This window comes from Bremia lactucae, linkage group LG13, assembly GCF_004359215.1.
Source record: "Bremia lactucae strain SF5 linkage group LG13, whole genome shotgun sequence".
Lineage (NCBI taxonomy): Eukaryota > Oomycota > Peronosporomycetes > Peronosporales > Peronosporaceae > Bremia > Bremia lactucae.
Genome location: NC_090622.1, coordinates 2,843,698 through 2,862,231, shown reverse-complemented (window position 1 = coordinate 2,862,231; position 18,534 = coordinate 2,843,698). Strand labels below are relative to the sequence as shown.

Here is an 18,534-nt window from a genome sequence, read left to right as displayed (position 1 = left end):
TGATTTATATTTAATAGAATTAAATACAAATACCTATTTTTACCAATTAAAATGATATCTCTATAGATATCATTTAATATGTATTGCGAGCGTATCTTTATAGATACCTCGCGTAACTGATGACGCTAGCCGTCATCATGGATGACGCTGGGCGTCATCCCTCCTAATGTGAATGCACCCATGTGCATCACATCCACAAGGGTTGGTCACAAATGTGCACCACACCCGAGTGTTGGGTCTAATTACTATTATTTAGTAATTGACCATCCCCTAAAGTACCAAATGTACTTCATGGGGACTGTGTAACATTAGGGCAACTCTAGCCCGTTACATGGGGTGTGGCAACAGCAAAAGGGGTGTGTCGCTATACCGGCTCCCTATATTTTCTATTGATTACATTAAAATGACAGCATAAATAATACATAGAGCTAAGTTGTATAGCTACGATAGAATAATTTGTAAAGGTAGGAACACTAGCCTTCAATGAAACCTTAATTGACAGCCTTCCCCGTCATGATTGCGCTAGCAATTACTTTTCTTTTGGCAAATACTTTTATCGTCTGCGATGACGTTGACTGACGCAATCGATATACAATGGTCACAAAGCATCACTGCGTCTACAAGTTGAGTTTTTATTGCCAATCCACTTTCTTTTTTCTCGTGTACTTGTTAGATGAAAAATAAATCCCTTCCTATTGTTAAAAAATCCGTCGTTTATTCTTAGCTAGTCCTTCGACAGGCTAAAAATTGGTAACCTCTGGTTTTCACTTTTTTCTTTCGTTTCAGCAACTTCCTTCAAAATCGTAGATGCAAAAGACGACTCACCACCAGATTTCTCTTGAATTACTTTCGTAGACGCCACTGTCGAAATGGACACGCTCGAAGCTGTTGAGGGCATTGACACACTAGAAGATAAAGCGCTTAATGCTTTGTTGGAATTGCTTATAGCAACCGTACCCCCTCCAATCTGTGTCGTGGGCTTCGTCACTGAAGGAAACGATGCCAACTTGGTTGTGTTGGTCATAATGGCATTCATAGCTGCGGCCACATTTGCTGCCGTGGAGCCACGAGGGAATGGAAGACGAAGAGCCTCTGTCGTTTGTAGTAGCTCTTCCGACTTGGAGACGGGCGTCGAAATCTCCTTTATACGGCGTGGTTTCACTACTTTTTCAACGGGCTTTTCACACGTATCACGCAACGTGATTTCATATCCTCCTTTCACCACTTCCTGGGTCTTCGGTCGTCGCTTTCGTGGCTTCTTGAGAGACCCGCTCAAAGTCATGCTGCTCGAGGTATTCCCTATAGTCGCCATTGTCGTACCAGGCATAGTAACCGATGGATTCCTAGTGCCAATTCCAGGGGCTCTTGTCGTTGGTAGTAAGTCACTTCGATTTAACGTCATGGAGGGTACCGTAGCTTTTGCTTGGAGTGACGCAAACGCCATTGCTGGCAAGTGAGAAACATGCAGTGCATTGAATCCTTGCGGAAACATACCAGGCTGCATCAAATTCATGGGAATTCCTGTGCGTACCATATGATTCGACACGACACCCGGTCTTGTCGACGTAAGAGCGGACGTCGAGGTCGAAACGCCACATCCAGTTAATTGTTGCTTCCAGTACGCACTTGTAGCATTCGCGACGCTAGTTATGGATGGCGTTGGAATCGACATCGAATGTGGGATTTCCGTCTCGACTACACGAAATGTCTTGAGTCGCAATGTGCCATGCAAATGGGGCAACGACTCGGCCATTTTCTTGCTCTTGTCCATGTCGTTTAGACGCACAATAAAACGCCGACCCGAAGTGTCGACATCCATATTCCCACATGCGTTCTCTGCTACCATATTGTCTTCAACGATCACGTTTCCTGCATGATACAAGAATCGCAAACCAAAACGTCCGTTTCGCTGAATCTTATTGCGTCGCAAGAGTGCATGGCCACCCAAGATTGTCACCCCCGAGTGATGATTTTTCTCCACCGTATTATACGCCATCACCAACGATCCACGTACAAGCAAAACCCCGGAGCTACCAGCGCCTCGAATGCGACAATTCACAAGTGTTAACAACGTATCCGCCGCAGGAAGCATTGTCTCTTGTGGTCGCGGTAAAGAAGCCGACGTCTCACGTGGTAAAGCTAGCGCTTTCGACATTGAAAGCGTAGTTCGTGGCACACTTTGCACTGGCGTTGACACTGCCGAGAGCCTCGTGATCGTACTGACTGGAACAGAAAGCATTGGTCGCATCGACGAGAGATCCAAAGCGTCGGCAGTCGGTGCTACAGTCGACGTGGACGTATTTATCAAGGTCGATACCGTGGGTGAAGTCGACACGACAGGAACGGCAAGAGATAGCGCATGGGAGCTGCTCGACACACGTGGTATAGATGCTGCAAGCCCATCAATAACTTGAGAACGAGGCTTTGACGTGAGCCTTTGGTGGGATTTCCGACGCTTTCTCTTCTTTTTCATGTCTCCACGGCCCCACACACACACGCACGCGTTACCAAGTCCGTTCCCATCAAACTCACAGCATTCAACTCGCAATTGTCCGTCACCTACGACACTTAATAAATGCTGCCAGTTCCCTAGCTTTTTGTCGTGCTTTCGCAAGACACGTTTCCTCTGTCGAAGCGTTGCTGTCGTTGCTTTACTACTTGGCTCAATCTCCCACGCAGTGCGATCCAGTACACTTTTCGTGCGAGTAAAGTAAAATCCACGAACGACGCCCCCTCGAGCACTCCAACGAAGATGAGCACGACTTGAATGCATTTGAAACTCGACGTGTGCGTCCGGAACGGCAAGGAATCGCACCGAGTGCGTGATCTCGACCACTTCATTGAGTTCGTACACTCCTGTTTGAAACAAAACCGTGTTTCCAGGTGCGACGTTGGCGAGAAAGTGAGCTAGTGACACCTTCGTGCCTGCCTCAAAATCACTTGGAGATACCTTCATAAATAACGATAATTGCTGTGCCGCCGTGTGCCAGCTTCGACAGACCATTTGAGCACGATAGCGTTCTGGATGAGAGGTTAACATGGACAAAACGCGGTGTAGTGCTGGTGGTGGCAAGCCTTCAAATCCACGCTCAAGTGCACTCTTGAGCTGCTCATTCGCGACCCACACAGGAGGACATTCCCACGTTGCTTCCCGTGTGTCTCGATTATAGTAAAACGGTTGCCCTGTGTTGACACATTTCATGAGAGACCACGCTGCTCCTGTTAGCCGACGTTTGCGACCTTCAAAGAGCACATGCGCTCGCTCACGACGGTAGACCTCGTTATATCGTTCTGCAATCAACTCGGGGCTAGTCTCGTCCATGTGTCCTACCACAAGCTCTCCTGCGGCAATCAAACGTGCTTCTTCCTCTCGTTTTTCAGCTTCAATCTGTGCAATATCTTGTAGCAGCGTTGATGAAATGAGCTCGCCCTCAGCAAGCGCAGCTGCTTGTTGAGCTGGCGTGTAGGCATACAAGGGATCCACATCTTCACGAAAGTGGAGCGCGTAACGATCAACAGGGTTTAACGAATCTTCAAACCCTTGAAGCGACTGCACCGAAGCTTTCCACGCTTGCAGCTTCTGTTCTTCAGCAGCATCACGCGCCTGCTCGCGGCTTTTTTCTTCATATTTGTTGTCTAGATCGACAAGCTTCACACGCTTGGGTTTGTTAATAAAATCCTTTGACAAACAGCGCGGTCGTTTTTCTCTCGACTTGGTTTTTTTCTCCTCTTCTTCAGCTTCATCCATGCTTTCGCCGTGCTCAGAGTCATCAAACATTTCGTGGTCCTGTCGACCTGTTCGTCTTTGTCCAAGCAGACCTCGACCAGTTTCGTTCGACTCCTTCTCTACAATTTCAAAATGATCGTCTTCGTCCTCGCCTCTTTCACTACCAGCAGTGCTATTCGATCTAACTGACGAAGGTGTCGACGGTTTTGATCCAACTTCAAAGCGACTTCCTCCTCTAGACGCAGCAGCTAGACTGCCACTACCTCCCTCGTCGTCAAATTCATTCCGCTCCTGCACCACTTCAGCTCGTGCTCCTTTCATTGCCACGACATCGTCTTCATCTTCCAGCTGTGCCATGGCGCTTTCAACTGCATCAAGCGACAATTCCTGCTCATCGTCGCCATCCGAGGCACTCTCGTACGACTCGACCTCGGACGCATCCAATGCGTTATCAGTCGTGCTACTGCCAACCATTAGCTCCCGTAAACTAGCTTTTGAGAAGAAATCCGTCGTAAATTGACCCTCGGACATTACTAGAAAATCCAATTGACGCTTCTGTTGCGCCTTTTGCAAGATATTTTCCTCGACAGTATGTTCACTAACGAGCCGATAGATGTGAACATCTCGTGTTTGGCCAATACGGTGCGCTCGGTCCTGAGCCTGGGCATCCATGGCAGGATTCCAATCGGAATCATAAAAAATCACTGCATCGGCACCCGTGAGATTAATCCCCAAGCCACCACTTCGTGTACTTAAAATAAAGCAAAAGATCTTTTCGTCCCGATTAAAGCGTTCCATGAGCATCTGACGCTTCTCGACTTTTGTCGCGCCGTCTAAACGAAAGTACGTATGACCGTGTAAATTCAAAAAAACTTCCAGAATATTTAGCATCGAGCTCATTTGCGTAAAGATGAGGCATCGATGGCTTCCACGCTTTAATGTGCGCAAGAGCTTGGCCAACTGTTGTAATTTGCCACAATCAAACTGAACCAGCGCCTTGTCTGGAAAGAATAGCTGTGTACGCTTGAACGAGTCATAGTACGGGCTCAAGATCCGACTCGCTATGGGCTGCATATATCTTACATCAAGTTCTTCGGCCCGTGCTTTGCGAGATAATGTAACCATATCTTCGCGTGCAAAGCCGCCACCTTGATACAATACACGAGCAGGTTTTGCACGAGCCTTGGGGACATAGCAAATCGATTTATTGACGAGAGGCTGAAGCGACAGAAGTCGCTCTTCTGGATTACGCACCATGGCTTGGAGTGCTTGGGTCGGCTCTCGTGCGTCGAGAAAGGGTCGCACGCGATGGCGATGAATCTCCATGGCAGACGAGATAAAGATTGGCATGGTACAAGCTCGCATCAGCGCCTCGCCATACACTGGTTCATCCAGACACAATTCGGTTTGTAGCTTTAAACGCTTTAAGAGCTGTGCACGCTTTTGTTCCCAGTACTCCTTTCGCATTGCTGTCAACTTTAGTATTCGCCACACAAGGTCCTTCTTTCCCTCGTACGCAGGTGGCACTGCTGCCACAGCATCAGCTGGAAGCGGGACATTGACATCATAAAAGAATAATGCTCGTCGTCTTTTCGCAATCCACTTGTCTGTACGCAAGAACTCTAATCCAGGCAAGTTAGATCCTGTCCACAATGCAACACGTGGGCGTTCATTAACGATCTCATCAAGCAAAAAGCCACATCGAGATGGTATCGTTATGTTTAAATTCGGCATGTCTAATGGCGAAGCAATAGGCCGCGGTTCAAACAAATCCGGATGATTGCAGACCTTACGAAGTTGCATCAGCACATTCATCATACTCATAAAATTCGCGCCTCGGCCTTTTCCACGCCCATACATAGCACGACGCGTTGTGCTTCGCGATATAAAGTCCTCGTATAAAACACGCTGTCGCTTGGACAATTGACACGTAATTACGTGTTCAAACTTGCCTGGCAATTGTTTCGCAACGTCCTTCTTGAGCCGTCGTAGCACAAATGGACGGATAATACCATGCAATTGAATCACCAAGTCCGTCTTCGCTTCCTCTGCTGCCATGGCGGGATCTGCGCCATTTTTTTCTACCACCAATGCCAATGGATTTTGAAACCAATAGCTAAATTCTTTACGTGATGCAAATACGTGGGGCATTAAAAAATGCATTAATGCCCAGAGTTCCAAGACATGATTTTGCAAGGGCGTTCCTGTCAATAACAACCGCCGTTGGGAGCTAAACGTCAGTAGTGTTTGCCACCGTAAGCTCTTCCAATTCTTGATATTATGCGCTTCGTCCAATATTAAATAGTACCATTTCTTCCGTTTAAAACAATGAGCATCTTGCACGACGAGCTGATAGCTCGTTATACACACTTGAAACGCATTCTGTCGAGACCATCCATGCCGTAATTCTTTACGTCGTTTCGCTGATCCAAAGTACGTCAACACTTTAAACGCTGGACACCACCGTTTAAACTCCATTTCCCAATTCACCAAACAACTCGTAGGAACCACAATTAAGTGAGGACCCCATAATCCTTTTACACACGCCAGATGCGCCAATAAACAAATGGTTTGGATGGTCTTGCCCAGTCCCATTTCATCGGCTAATATGCCATTAATGCGTCGTTCCCACATACTTAATAACCACGTCACGCCCGCTTCTTGATATTCCCGGAGCTCCAGTCGTGACGTCAGTAAATACGGTCGTTTATACCGATTTGTCCGTTCATGGAGCCGTCGATTTGTACCACGAGAACGTCGGGACGTCTTTACGCGTTCCACCACCTCGTCCTCGTCCTCGTGGTCTTCAGTGAACGCGTATTTAGCACGTAAGGCATCAATCGATAGCTCATTATCCGCTTGTAACGATGCTACTTCCGCTTCCGCAGCGCTTTTCGAAACCACGCCGTACTCTTCTTCTTCTTCCTCAATCGTTGTCTCATCATCCTCCTCTTCATCCGTCACTTCATACACTCCATCGTCACTACTATCGTCACTAGTTGCATTCGTATTAACCAATGGCTTTGTTTGTCTCAAAAAGTCGCTCGTTTCTTGCTTTTCATGAAAGTCTTGAAAACTAGTAGCCAAGGCCGCAGCGTACGTAGCTGTTTGCTCGATCAATTGCTTGAGATGGCGCTGCATTTGTCGTTGTCGAACTTCATCCGATTCGAGCTTGACTTTAAAGGCAATGATCTTGTCAATCTTGGTCCAAAACTTTTTCACATCGCGACCGACGCGGGCCGCGACACGACGTCGTCGGGTCTCATTGCTTCGCTCTTGCCGCGCCAATCGCTGCTCTTGACGCGCCAAATGTGAGGCAAGCGTTTGGCTTAGCATCTTGGCATTTCGAATGCGCCACTTGCGCTCTTGAGCAAAGTCAGCAGCCATCCATTCCATCTCTTGCAGCACAAAATCACGATGGCAACGAGTCAACCGTCGACCCGTGGCATCACAATCAGGCTCCAACTCTTTCTGTAGTGTCTTTCCTAGTGTGAATGCTTTAATTTGGCTTTCGAGTGCTTGTTTTCGAGCAACAAGTGCAGCTTCAAGTGCCGCACGCTCCTTTTGCGCAAGCGTAAGCGGTTCATTCTGAGGCGGTTGAGCGCTTTGAGCACTCGGTGAAGCGGACGGCGTCTGCTGTTCAGTGTTGTCTGCAGATTGTGCAGCATTTATTAGTCGAGACGATCCGCGGCGTCGCGCCTGCTTGAGTCGCGCGTTCGCCATGGCCGCTGATGCCTACAACACCAAAGCGGACTGGAAGTTAAGGGCAATAAATTTTTAAAATTGAGTTTACGAATTTTGAAAAAAGCGAAGGTTCTTTTGTTTTTTAATAACAAGCAGCTCAAGTCGAGAATCAGCGTCGACTAATACCGGCGCGCGAGCACCTCCTTCTAGTTATTCAAAGCCTTGCGAAACACATGCAAAGCAAGATGATCGTAACGAGGCAAAGCTCGTAAGTCTGAGATTCTAATTCGACAAGTCCCTTTTGCATTTATAACGGAGGCATGGCTTTACGTGATGCCACTAAACGACTGCGACGCATTGCTGGCTGTTTGCGTCGAAATGGCATACTCATTAAATCCTATAATGGTACTTAAGCAAACTCGTTTTGCCTCGAAATAAACACTAAATACAAAATGTATCATTCAATGTACACTCATCTACTTGTCTTAATCCCATTCACCCCAGTCTTCCCCTCGTTTGCTAGAATCCTCGTGAGTTGCGGTTGTGATCTCGTTACTATGTTCCTCCCAAAGGACATTCGTTTGTATTTCTGGCACAATTAAATCGACATCGTCACCCCAATCCAACGAAACTTCATCCACCGCTTCGTCACGCTCGACGACTTTCAAGTCAGTCAAAGCACTTATTGGCTCCTTTAAACTCGCCGGCGACTCTTTCCGCTCGTCCAGCTCAATCCAGCCTTCGCCATCGCTGGATGACGTCAACCCAGCACACGACACGGGAACTTTTACATCCGTCTCTTTACATTCTTCATCTGGAAAAATCGACGGACCCTCATCGTCTTGGGCTTTAGGTGAGGCCACATCCCGTCGACTTTCTTTCTCGTCATGATTTAAAACTGAAAAACACAACAGAAACTCAGTCATCGTGTCGTACGACAAGTGCTACTACAGATAAGTACCATGCTCAAGCAAGTCAGCACCACGCTGCTCGTGTGCCGCCAACAATGAGGCTTTGTAAATATAGTGCATCCAAAACACGTCAGCTTCCACTACAGATGGCACCAGCTCTAATAACTTGACTCCCACCGTGGGATAATTCTCCAAAATTTCAGTCTGTATCTCTACGAGCTCCTCGGTTTGCGTCGCGAATTTCCACTTTTCAAACGTCGCAACTTCCAGCGGCGAGTCAATGTAGGTCCTTGAGTCTTCCTGTAATGCCAACAGACGAGATCGTCTGGCATTGAGCTCGTATTCGCTGATATCGTCGTCTTCATTATAAACAGTCTCGCCAGCTAGCGTGCCCAGGAACTCGTCGGCGGAGTTCAGTAGTTTGGAGCCCATCGCTTCGAGCGATCCAAGACTCGAGCTGACATTTATCGACGTCAGTTTGCTGCCAACAGAGCTCCATGATCCTTGCACGGAAGTCAGTGAATCCTGAACGGAGTTGCTCACAGAATGAAGGGAGCTGGTGACGTCGAACGAAAAGAGAGAGTTTCGAAGTAACGTCAGTGGATCCTCGTCCGTATCCTCGGAAGAAGGGTCGATAGAACCATCATCAGCTGTATCCAATTCCTTGTCTTGGTTTGATTCGTTGTCGTCGCGGCGTTCAATGCTAAGTCGGCCTTCCTGCATATTCTGACGCACCGTATCGGTAAGTTCCGCCACATCCTCTCGTACAACACTCTTAAAGTCCTCCAAATCAGAGCTTAACGTATTAATAGCTTTTACCGATTTGTCCTTGATGGCGTTAACAACCGAGTAAAAGCTGCTGAACGACATGGTACGTGCGGCGTTTTTTCAATTTATTAAACCGTTTTACGAAAGAATACGAGCTGATGTATTCTACATAAATGACGCATCATATTAGTGTGTCACAGGTCAAAATTTAACAAGACTGATGTTGAGAGACACGTTTGCTACCTTCAATGCAGAATGGTGATACCGCACTGAGAAAAGGCAATACTAAAAACAACTTGTTTAAAAATCAATAGTTATTTATATATTATTTCGGAATATTTTTTATTGACTCGGGCCAATTACATGTAGCAAAGACATAACCTCTGAGTTTTATATAGTTTTTATGAAAAAGAGTTTTTTATAAATCAGAAATCAATTACACATTTAACTTAAAAAAACAAAAATATTAGTTGATTTGAACAAAGTTCTGTATCACGAAATGAAGTCCTTAACGTCAACGGCAATCAAATACCGCAAGAGTCACCGATGTCGGTACCAGCATGTACATGGGCGTGTCGTGGGCGGGATGGGGAATGAATGATTGTATAGCTGTGGCACAAGCTTCGCACACTCATTCCTCAAAATTTTTGCGCCGCTAATAGGTGTTAAATTGGTGTGAAATAGGAAGCTTATTGACGAAGCAGCAAATGGGAAACTAATATGTATTATCTTAGTCCTGCTTGTGCATCACTAATTAGCCTGTCCTAAATCACGTTATAGGAGTTAATTAGTATCTGACACGATATAGAGCATGCGACAGAGAAACCTAGGTGAGTAATGAGCCCTTAATTTGCGCTCACTGTACCTTCTTTGTTTGTGTCTTGATAAGTCGCTTTACGCACCTTCTCTGCGCGTAACTTGTAACGTAGTCCTATGCACCTTATTTGTGCGTATTTCAACAATAGGTTCATCCTTAATCATGCAATCTATGTTTTGTGCGAGGCGTCACCAACTCGTCGTAGCCACACACTAAATTTGCCTAAAGCAAGGTGGCATTCTTCTTCGGCATCGTTTTGGGATCTAGAAGCTTGCATCTATTCATCATGTCGCCACTGCCTAGCATTTTTACTTTACGACGCACTTGCCTTTGATATCTCAATAGATTGCCACTGCAGTTGCCACTGCCGGATAAATAGATTCTCTTTAGGATCTTCCACAAGCATCCCCAGAGCTGCGTTTATCCATGAGCTGTAACGTGGTGCTCCGATACATAAATATTATTTCCTAAAAGAGGAAATTAATCGAGAAGTACAAAATTATTATCCTTAATTATGACTTAATAGTTCCAATTAAACCAAGTTTGGTAATGACGAGGCAACAAGACAATAATTCTGTTGATTGGCTGATTTTAGTAAAATCAACCAAGTCAATCGTGACAAGACACGATTAGGCGGTGCATAACGAGGCGCTAAATCTACACTCCCATAGCATTCCGCTTGGGGTGCTTACTCCTGTGAACGGGATATCCTGTTCACGCATAAGGATCTGATTGAATCCATCCATCAGATCCATTGACAAAAAGATAGTACTCTTTGACATACTATCAATGATAACGTCTTTTCGTGGTATCGGTGTTTGAGCCGGTACCGTTGCAGCGTTCAATTTATTGAATGCATGCACAATTCGCCATCCTCCTGTCTATGGGAGGAAGTTGACTCCCTCACATGGCTCGCTGCTGAGCGATCGCCAAAGAATTTGTCGATCGCTAGTACTTGTTCACGAGGCAATGACCATTGCTTTATGACACTGTATTTCGAATCTGGAATTAGGTCGATCTCGTGTCGAGTGCCTTTATCCTTAGGCAACTCGCACGGTATTGATTTAGGGAAAACATCCTTAAAAATCTATTAAATCCTTATATGAAGATTTTGTCTTCAAAGACTCCCCGGATTGGTTGCGCACAGTGAGATCCTCTACGATCGACTCCCCAGTCGCTCTAGGACTTTCGCACTGTCTCTTATAGACAGGCATTAGATAATTGCTTGGATCTCGCATAGTGGCTTGCCTTGTCACCACCTAGACGATGCCTTTTCTCTACGCCCACGCAGCTAAAAAATGACCCACATTCAAGCGTGTCATTAAATTTAAAAAAAATTGTGTTCCAACACTTCCAGTGACCTTCACTCTTACAATAACTCAAAAACATCAACTCTGGATGCCTGGAAAGCGCGGCAAGTCACAGTATGGCGGAAAAAGCACTAGTCGCAATCCATACAGTCGCGGTGGGGGCTCAGCGTGGGCACGCAGCTCTCAAGGTGCGCGCGCCAATGCGCATCGCAATCGACGGGGCCGCGGCATGACGGAAGCCAAGCTGTATTCGCTCAAGAAAGGCGACGAGTTGGACAAGAAATTTGGGTTTACTCTCCTTCCTGAATTGCTGGAGCAAGAAGAAGAGGCTCGAAAAGAGCAGCAATGGGATACTACAATGGACGGAGAAAGTCCTGCAAAGCTTGGCTGGTTACTAAACCAGCGCAGCTGTACGATGGCGGACCCAATTGAGGGCAAGAACGAAGTCAGTGGCCTTGAACTGTATTTTTTAGAGCAAGACGGCAAGGCTTTCAAGACACGCATTATCTATCAGCCTTACTTTTACGTGCGTCCTGAAGTCAATCGATCTCAGGAGGTTCTTGCCTATTGCCTGCGACAATTTGAAGGTCTCGTGGCAAAAGCAGAGCGCGTTTTTCGAGAGGATTTAGACAAAGCCGACCATCTCAATGGCAAGAAGGCTTTGTATGTTAAACTCAGTTTTGCCACAGTCTCGGATTTGATGGTCGTCAAGAGAGAATTAACGCCCTTAGTGGCTAGAAACCAGGAGCGATTACAGACACGACAGGCTTACGACATGCAAGGACAAGCGCGTGAACAAGTGACCGAAGACGATCTTGTCTTTAAAGCAGCTGGAGGAAGTGGCTACGGTCCAGATGAGAATGAGAGCTTCTTAATAGAATTACGAGAGTATGACGTTCCGTACCCCATGCGTGTCGCCATTGATCTAAACGTTCGAGTAGGTGCATGGTATCGCATCACTTATAATCCCACGGCCCCGTACTCGCCGTCGGATGTCATAAGACTGACGGATATGGTCGATAAAGCTGAACCAGTCGTCTGTGCCTTTGATATTGAGTGTACCAAGGCTCCGCTCAAGTTTCCAGATGCTCAAGTTGATCAGATCTATATGATTTCCTATATGATTGATCGACAAGGGTATTTGATTGTCAATCGTGAATTCGTGTCGGAAGAGATTCACGATTTTGAGTATACACCCAAAGCAGAGTATCCAGGCCCATTTATATTATTTAATGAGCCCAACGAAGAGAAACTACTGAAGCGATTCTTTGAACACGTGATTGAAGAGAAGCCCCATATTTTTGTGACGTATAATGGCGACTTTTTTGACTGGCCATTCATTGATGCACGCGCTCAGGTTCATGGTATCAATATGGCATACGAACTAGGTATTTCTCTCGATGAACGCAGTGGCGAATATCGTGGACGCTGTAGTGTGCACATGGACGCATTCTGTTGGGTCAAACGTGACTCGTATTTGCCACAAGGAAGCCAGGGCTTGAAAGCTGTCACAAAGTACAAGTTGGGATACGATCCGGTCGAAGTGGATGCGGAACATATGCTTGCGCTTGCTCGTGACGAACCAATGAAGATGGCGTCGTACTCCGTATCGGACGCTGTTGCCACGTTTTATTTATACGACAAATACGTTCATTTATTTGTATTTTCGCTGTGTACAATCATTCCGCTGGGATCGGAAGATGTGCTTCGAAAAGGATCGGGGACACTTTGTGAAGCTCTGTTGATGGTGGAAGCTTTTAACGGCAACATTATTTGTCCAAACAAAGAGAGTTCTGGTCGTGACGAGGTATTTTACAAGGGCCATTTGATTGAAAATGAGACTTATGTGGGTGGTCACGTCGAGTGTCTCGAGTCGGGAGTCTTTCGTGCTGATTTCTTGTACGACTTTCAGCTCGAACCTAGCGCATTCCAGCAATTGATTGATCACATTGACCGTGATCTACAATTTTCATTAGAGGTTGAAATGAATGTTCCAGTTGAACAAGTTACCAATTATGAGGAAGTGAAGAAAACAATTGCTGATCGTCTTGCTGCTCTTCGTGATCGACCAAATCGCAAGGAGCAGCCATTGATATATCACTTAGATGTCGCTGCGATGTATCCAAACATTATTTTAACGAATCGATTGCAGCCGTGCGCTATTGTGAATGAAGCTGATTGTGCTGCTTGCACATTCAATACCGAGTGTGGCCGGGCAGCAATTAAGGATAAAGAAGCGGCTTGCCAGCGTGAAATGGAGTGGGTATGGCGTGGCGACTTCTACCCTGCCACACGACCTGAGTACTACTCGATAAAGACTCAGATTGAATACGAAAATTTTCCTATGGAATATAAAGGAGGGGGTTTAACGGGCGAAAATGCAGGTCAAGGATTTAGTCGAAATCCTCAATCTACTATTGTCCCTTTTGCTCAACTTGCAAGTGAGAAACAAGAATTGCTGCTGAAACAGCGCTTCAAGTCGTACTGTTCCAGCGTTTACAAGAAAACTAAGGTCACTGAGGAGCAAAAACGATCTGCTACAGTTTGCATGCGCGAAAACCCCTTTTACGTGAATACCGTGCGCGCTTTTCGTGATCGCCGTTACGAGTACAAGGGACTTACAAAAGGTTGGAAAAAGAAAGTGACACAAGCTGCAGAAGCAAATGATCTTTTGGCAAAGATTGATGCGCAAAATAAATGTCTTGTGTATGATTCCCTCCAGCTCGCTCACAAGTGTATCCTGAATTCGTTCTATGGCTATGTGATGCGCAAGGGGGCTCGCTGGCATTCGATGGAGATGGCTGGTATTGTGACACATACAGGCTCAAGCATCATTACGGGTGCTAGGAAGTTGGTTGAGCAAATTGGACGGCCGTTAGAGTTAGATACCGATGGTATTTGGGCAATCTTACCGAAATCATTTCCTGAAAATTTCTCCTTTAAGCTCATCAATGGCAGCACAAAAACGATATCGTATCCATGTGTGATGCTCAATGCCGATGTCAATACGAAATTTACAAATCAGCAGTATCACGAATTAGACGCGATTTCTGGAAAGTACACGACGCACAGCGAATGCTCCATCTTATTTGAAGTTGATGGTCCATATAAAGCTATGGTTCTTCCAGCCTCGACAGAAGAAGGAAGGTTATTAAAAAAGCGGTATGCCGTGTTTAATTTTGATCACTCCTTGGCTGAGCTCAAGGGTTTCGAGCTGAAACGACGTGGTGAGTTGCAGTTAATCAAGGCTTTTCAGTCGCAAGTGTTTGAGTGCTTTCTTGATGGCGCAAATTTGGAGGAATGCTATGCCTCCGTTGCAAAATGTGCGAATCGATGGCTTGATGTGATTGATACCCGAGGTAAATCCATGGATACCGATGAATTAATGGCGTTAATTACAGAAAATAAAAGTATGTCGGGTAAATTGGCGGAATACGAAGGCCAGAAATCGACGTCAATTACTACTGCCAAACGTCTAGGCGAATTTTTAGGTGAAGATATGATTAAGGATAAGGGATTGACGTGCAAGATGATTATTGCTGCACGTCCGTACGGTGAAAAAGTGACAGAGCGAGCAATACCCACAGCCATCTTTGCCACAGAAGATGCCGTTATGAAGCACTTTTTAAAAAAGTGGTTAAGAGATCCTCACCTTCAAGACTTTGACATTCGATCAATTCTTGACTGGGATTACTATCGCACGCGTTTCGCTTCCACGGTTCAAAAAATCATATCGCTTCCAGCTGCTTTTCAGAATGTACGCAATCCAGTACCTCGTATTGCGCTTCCTGACTGGATGCGAAAGCAAGTTCGTGAGAAGAACGCCAAACATCAACAAGGCCACATGAAACAATTTTTCTCGGCTATTACAAAAGGGTCTGAGAATGAGGATTATGTGGCGCAATTGATTGATATGGAGGATTTCACAATAGGAAAACAACCTGCATGTTTTAAAAAGCCTCACGTGAAAAGGAAGAGAAATAAGTGCAGCAGTGTAGTAGAAGACGTTGAAGACAGTGATGATGCCGATAACCTTTGCGTGAGCAAAGTAAAGCTTGGAGAGGTGCCATTTGCCGAGTGGCTAAAGAATCGCAAGAAAATGTGGAAATTCATGCTTCGTAAGCGGCGACGTGAGCGAGAAGAACGAATGCGCAGTTATAATGGGGTCGGAGGATTTGGTATGGCCAATAGTGCTCACGGAAGTGCGAAGCGCTTTCAAAATGGCACGTCAAGTGCATCAGCGTCAAAAGGTAATGGGGTTGGCATGGAAAACTTTGTGTTTGATGCAGGAAGTGCATTACAGCGTGAATACTGGCAAATTGTGGAGATTCAGCAAGAATTAGGAGGACTGTTTACTTGTTGGGTGCTGACTGCACACTCTCAAATGCTCCAGCGTATTACGTTGAAACTTCCACGAATCTTTTACATTGATTGCGACGAAACCGACCATGCACACTTTCTTTCACTAGTGCGAGGCTCTCGACGTGTGTCTCGGATTGTGCCTCACGTGTCGTCTAAACCACAGCAATTGCTTGAAGTGATCCTAAGTGAAGGACAGTATCAGCAATTTCACAAGGAGATTCATCAGATTTTAAGCGACCCTCATGTCAAGGGTGTGTACGAACTCCATGTGTCTGCTCTTACGCGGGCCGTATGTGCTCTCGGGTGCGTGGCGAAGGTGGTGAATCCACATGTTTCAACCATCAAGCAAGAATACGAGCTCAGTGATCTACAGCTCCAATCGACCGCACAGGTACCTTATCTAATGGACCTTCAGCCTGTTCAACGTGTCAATGCGACGAGTGCACCCTTGTCGACCTCATTACTCCGAAGAGTACTGCTGTATTTCGCACAGCAACATAAGCGCGCAATACTTGGACTGGTCGTGCTAAAGGAACAAGATGAAGGGAATGACAATGAGCGACAGACACTGAGCGAAGGGGATGCCCATGTTTGGTATGTCGATCCTGTCTCGAACGTCAAGTCTCGAAACACGGAATTATCTCAAAGTTTTCAACAGATTCTTGTCGAAGCACAAGCCGAAGGGCTACCTGCTTCAATTCAGAGCTGTTCTTTCACGACTCACGTTGTCAAGACAGCGCAAGAAGCCTTCTCGGGTGTCAATGCGACGCTTGCTCGGCTAGCATCTAATAAACAACTGGTACCAAAGCCAACCATTGTCGTGGCACAGACGAGTATTCCGTCCAGTAACCGCCTTCGTGAAAAGATACAAGGCCTTCATAGCTTTCCTATTGCCATGCTTCCATGGAATACCGAAGATACGCTCTTTCCTGCGCTCACATGGCGTAAGCTCATGGGAGAAAAGATGCTCTTGCGTTGGTTTGAGATGATTTCTTACTATGCCGACGTAGTCGACTGTGCTCGCTACGCCCACTTGCCTGTAGGAAACTTTACAGGTGACCATTCTATTGCAATCTTGGATACCTTGTACTCGCGTATTTTGACCAAGCACAAACATTTATGGTGGCACTCCCCGACATCCCTACCAGATCTTGGAGGGAAGGAACAGGAGCAGCAGTTTCAACAACTTTTCAGCCAATCGCTCTTAGGAGCAGCCCACCAGACGACAAGTGACGCTGTCTCTCAACATCGTGTGGACACGTCTGTGGTCGTCTGCGACAAAGGTTCGTTCGTGGAGGTGTGCGTGGAGCTCGAGCTCGATGGTCTTGCCGTGAACGCAATACTCGTGGCCTCTCAGATCCACAGCATTGAAGGCATTGGAGGAGCACATCAAATGGAGCTTGACTTTAACCAAGCCGAAGACACCGGAACTGCTCCTGCCATGGCAATCGCCGAGGGCGATGCGGAAGAAAGTTGTCACGAAGCGTTTCGTTTGTTGCGTATTATGGTCACGACGCTATTTAAAGATTTCTTGGCAAGTCAAAACAAGTTTGCAGATCACTTGCTGCAGCATTTCTATCGATGGGTCTCTTCCCCCGATTCGTTATGTTTCGACCCAGCGCTCTACGCAATGGTCAAGCGTCTCATGGAGAAGCTATTCTTACAGCTTCTGGCCGAGTTTCGACGCCTGGGTGCCCAAATTGTGTATGCCGACTTTAGTAAATTGATTGTCTGCACGAAGAAAGAGTCGTTGCATGACGCGAACGCGTACATGAACTTTATCTTGCAGACAGTGTTGTCGAACGAGCTCTTTCAGGTGCTTACTTTTACTCCAACCAAGTGCGTATCGAACCTTTTGTTCCTCGATGCGGAAAATTATGGCTGCGTTTTGTTACAAAACATTGGACCACACGACAACAAAGACAAGAGCGATTGTGAGGATCACGAGCACGAGAGCAAGCCTTTAAACATTGTAGCCCATTGGAATATGGCCAACTACTTGCCTCGAGGAGTGGACGACTACTTTTTGATTTTAGTGGGTCAATTTATTCGTCGACGAGCGGAATTTTCGCATTCCGAGCGTCAAAAGATTGCAAGGAAGGACACTGATGAGATAAAAGACGATGACGATTTTTTCGAAAAGGACGCAATGCATTCGAGTCCACTAGCCAGATATTCTCAAAAGCTCGTTGCGTCGTATTTCTCGGACAAATTACTACGTCTTTTGCCCGAGATATTGCGACACCAGATGAATCAAGACAGCTTTCCTATCTTTGTGGGCTCGCACCTTGCCATGGAATCCCCGGCGCTGGAGCTTGTAAAGTTCGTGACTGCTGTGTTTGAACTCGAGCCAAGTGTCGAGATCCAAGTTGGCAAGATGCGACGAATGATGCTAAAAGTACTGCATACGAGCGAATTTAGCGACGCGGCGCAGTTTCGAAACCCATCGTTATCGTTTACAGTGCAAGACGTCATTTGTTTAAATTGCAATCTCTGCCACTCGGTTGATCTGTGTCGAGATCCTCAGCTTTTTCGAAAATCGACGGTATCCAGCTCGAACGAACACGACGACGAAGAGATAAAGGTCGCAATTGCGAAGGCATGGCATTGCCCTCGCTGTTTTGCGTTGTACAATGTGGCGGCGTTCGAGATGCGACTTGTGGAATTAATTCAAGCACAATCGGTTGCGTATCAGCTGCAGGATTTATACTGCATCAAGTGTCACTTGCCAGCGGAGCACAAGATGCGCGAGTATTGCCCATGCTCTGGCACGTATGCTTTGATGCCGGGAGTGCGTGAGTCGTTTTTAGAAACACTGCGGCTCCTCAAACGCATTGCACAACAACATCACTTTGAGCAGCTGAAGGAAGCAGTACAGCGTCTTGGTCGCGAAGCTGTATTACCACTACAGATGTAAGACTTGTGCGCTTGGAATGGGATTTTCGAGAGATATGA

General features: G+C 46.3%; 3 protein-coding genes across 3 annotated transcripts; 1 reads left to right on the top strand and 2 right to left on the bottom strand.

Moving 5' to 3' along the window:
* Positions 1 to 724: 724 nt before the first annotated feature.
* CCR75_003843 (uncharacterized protein) lies at positions 725 to 7,450 on the bottom strand (the record flags this gene model as incomplete). The annotated part of the gene is made up of 1 exon (XM_067961935.1): positions 725 to 7,450. One exon carries the CDS (start codon positions 7,448 to 7,450, stop codon positions 725 to 727), a length of 6,726 nt encoding a protein of 2,241 aa, XP_067823532.1.
* Positions 7,451 to 7,523: 73 nt separating this feature from the next.
* On the bottom strand, positions 7,524 to 9,192 carry CCR75_003842 (uncharacterized protein; the record flags this gene model as incomplete). Its single annotated transcript, XM_067961934.1, has 2 exons — positions 7,524 to 8,309; positions 8,373 to 9,192. 2 exons carry the CDS (start codon positions 9,190 to 9,192, stop codon positions 7,897 to 7,899), a joined length of 1,233 nt encoding a protein of 410 aa, XP_067823296.1. The 3' UTR covers positions 7,524 to 7,896.
* Positions 9,193 to 11,305: 2,113 nt separating this feature from the next.
* Positions 11,306 to 18,496, top strand: CCR75_003841 (uncharacterized protein; the record flags this gene model as incomplete). Its single annotated transcript, XM_067961933.1, has 1 exon — positions 11,306 to 18,496. One exon carries the CDS (start codon positions 11,306 to 11,308, stop codon positions 18,494 to 18,496), a length of 7,191 nt encoding a protein of 2,396 aa, XP_067823534.1.
* Between the last annotated feature and the right edge of the window lie 38 nt (positions 18,497 to 18,534).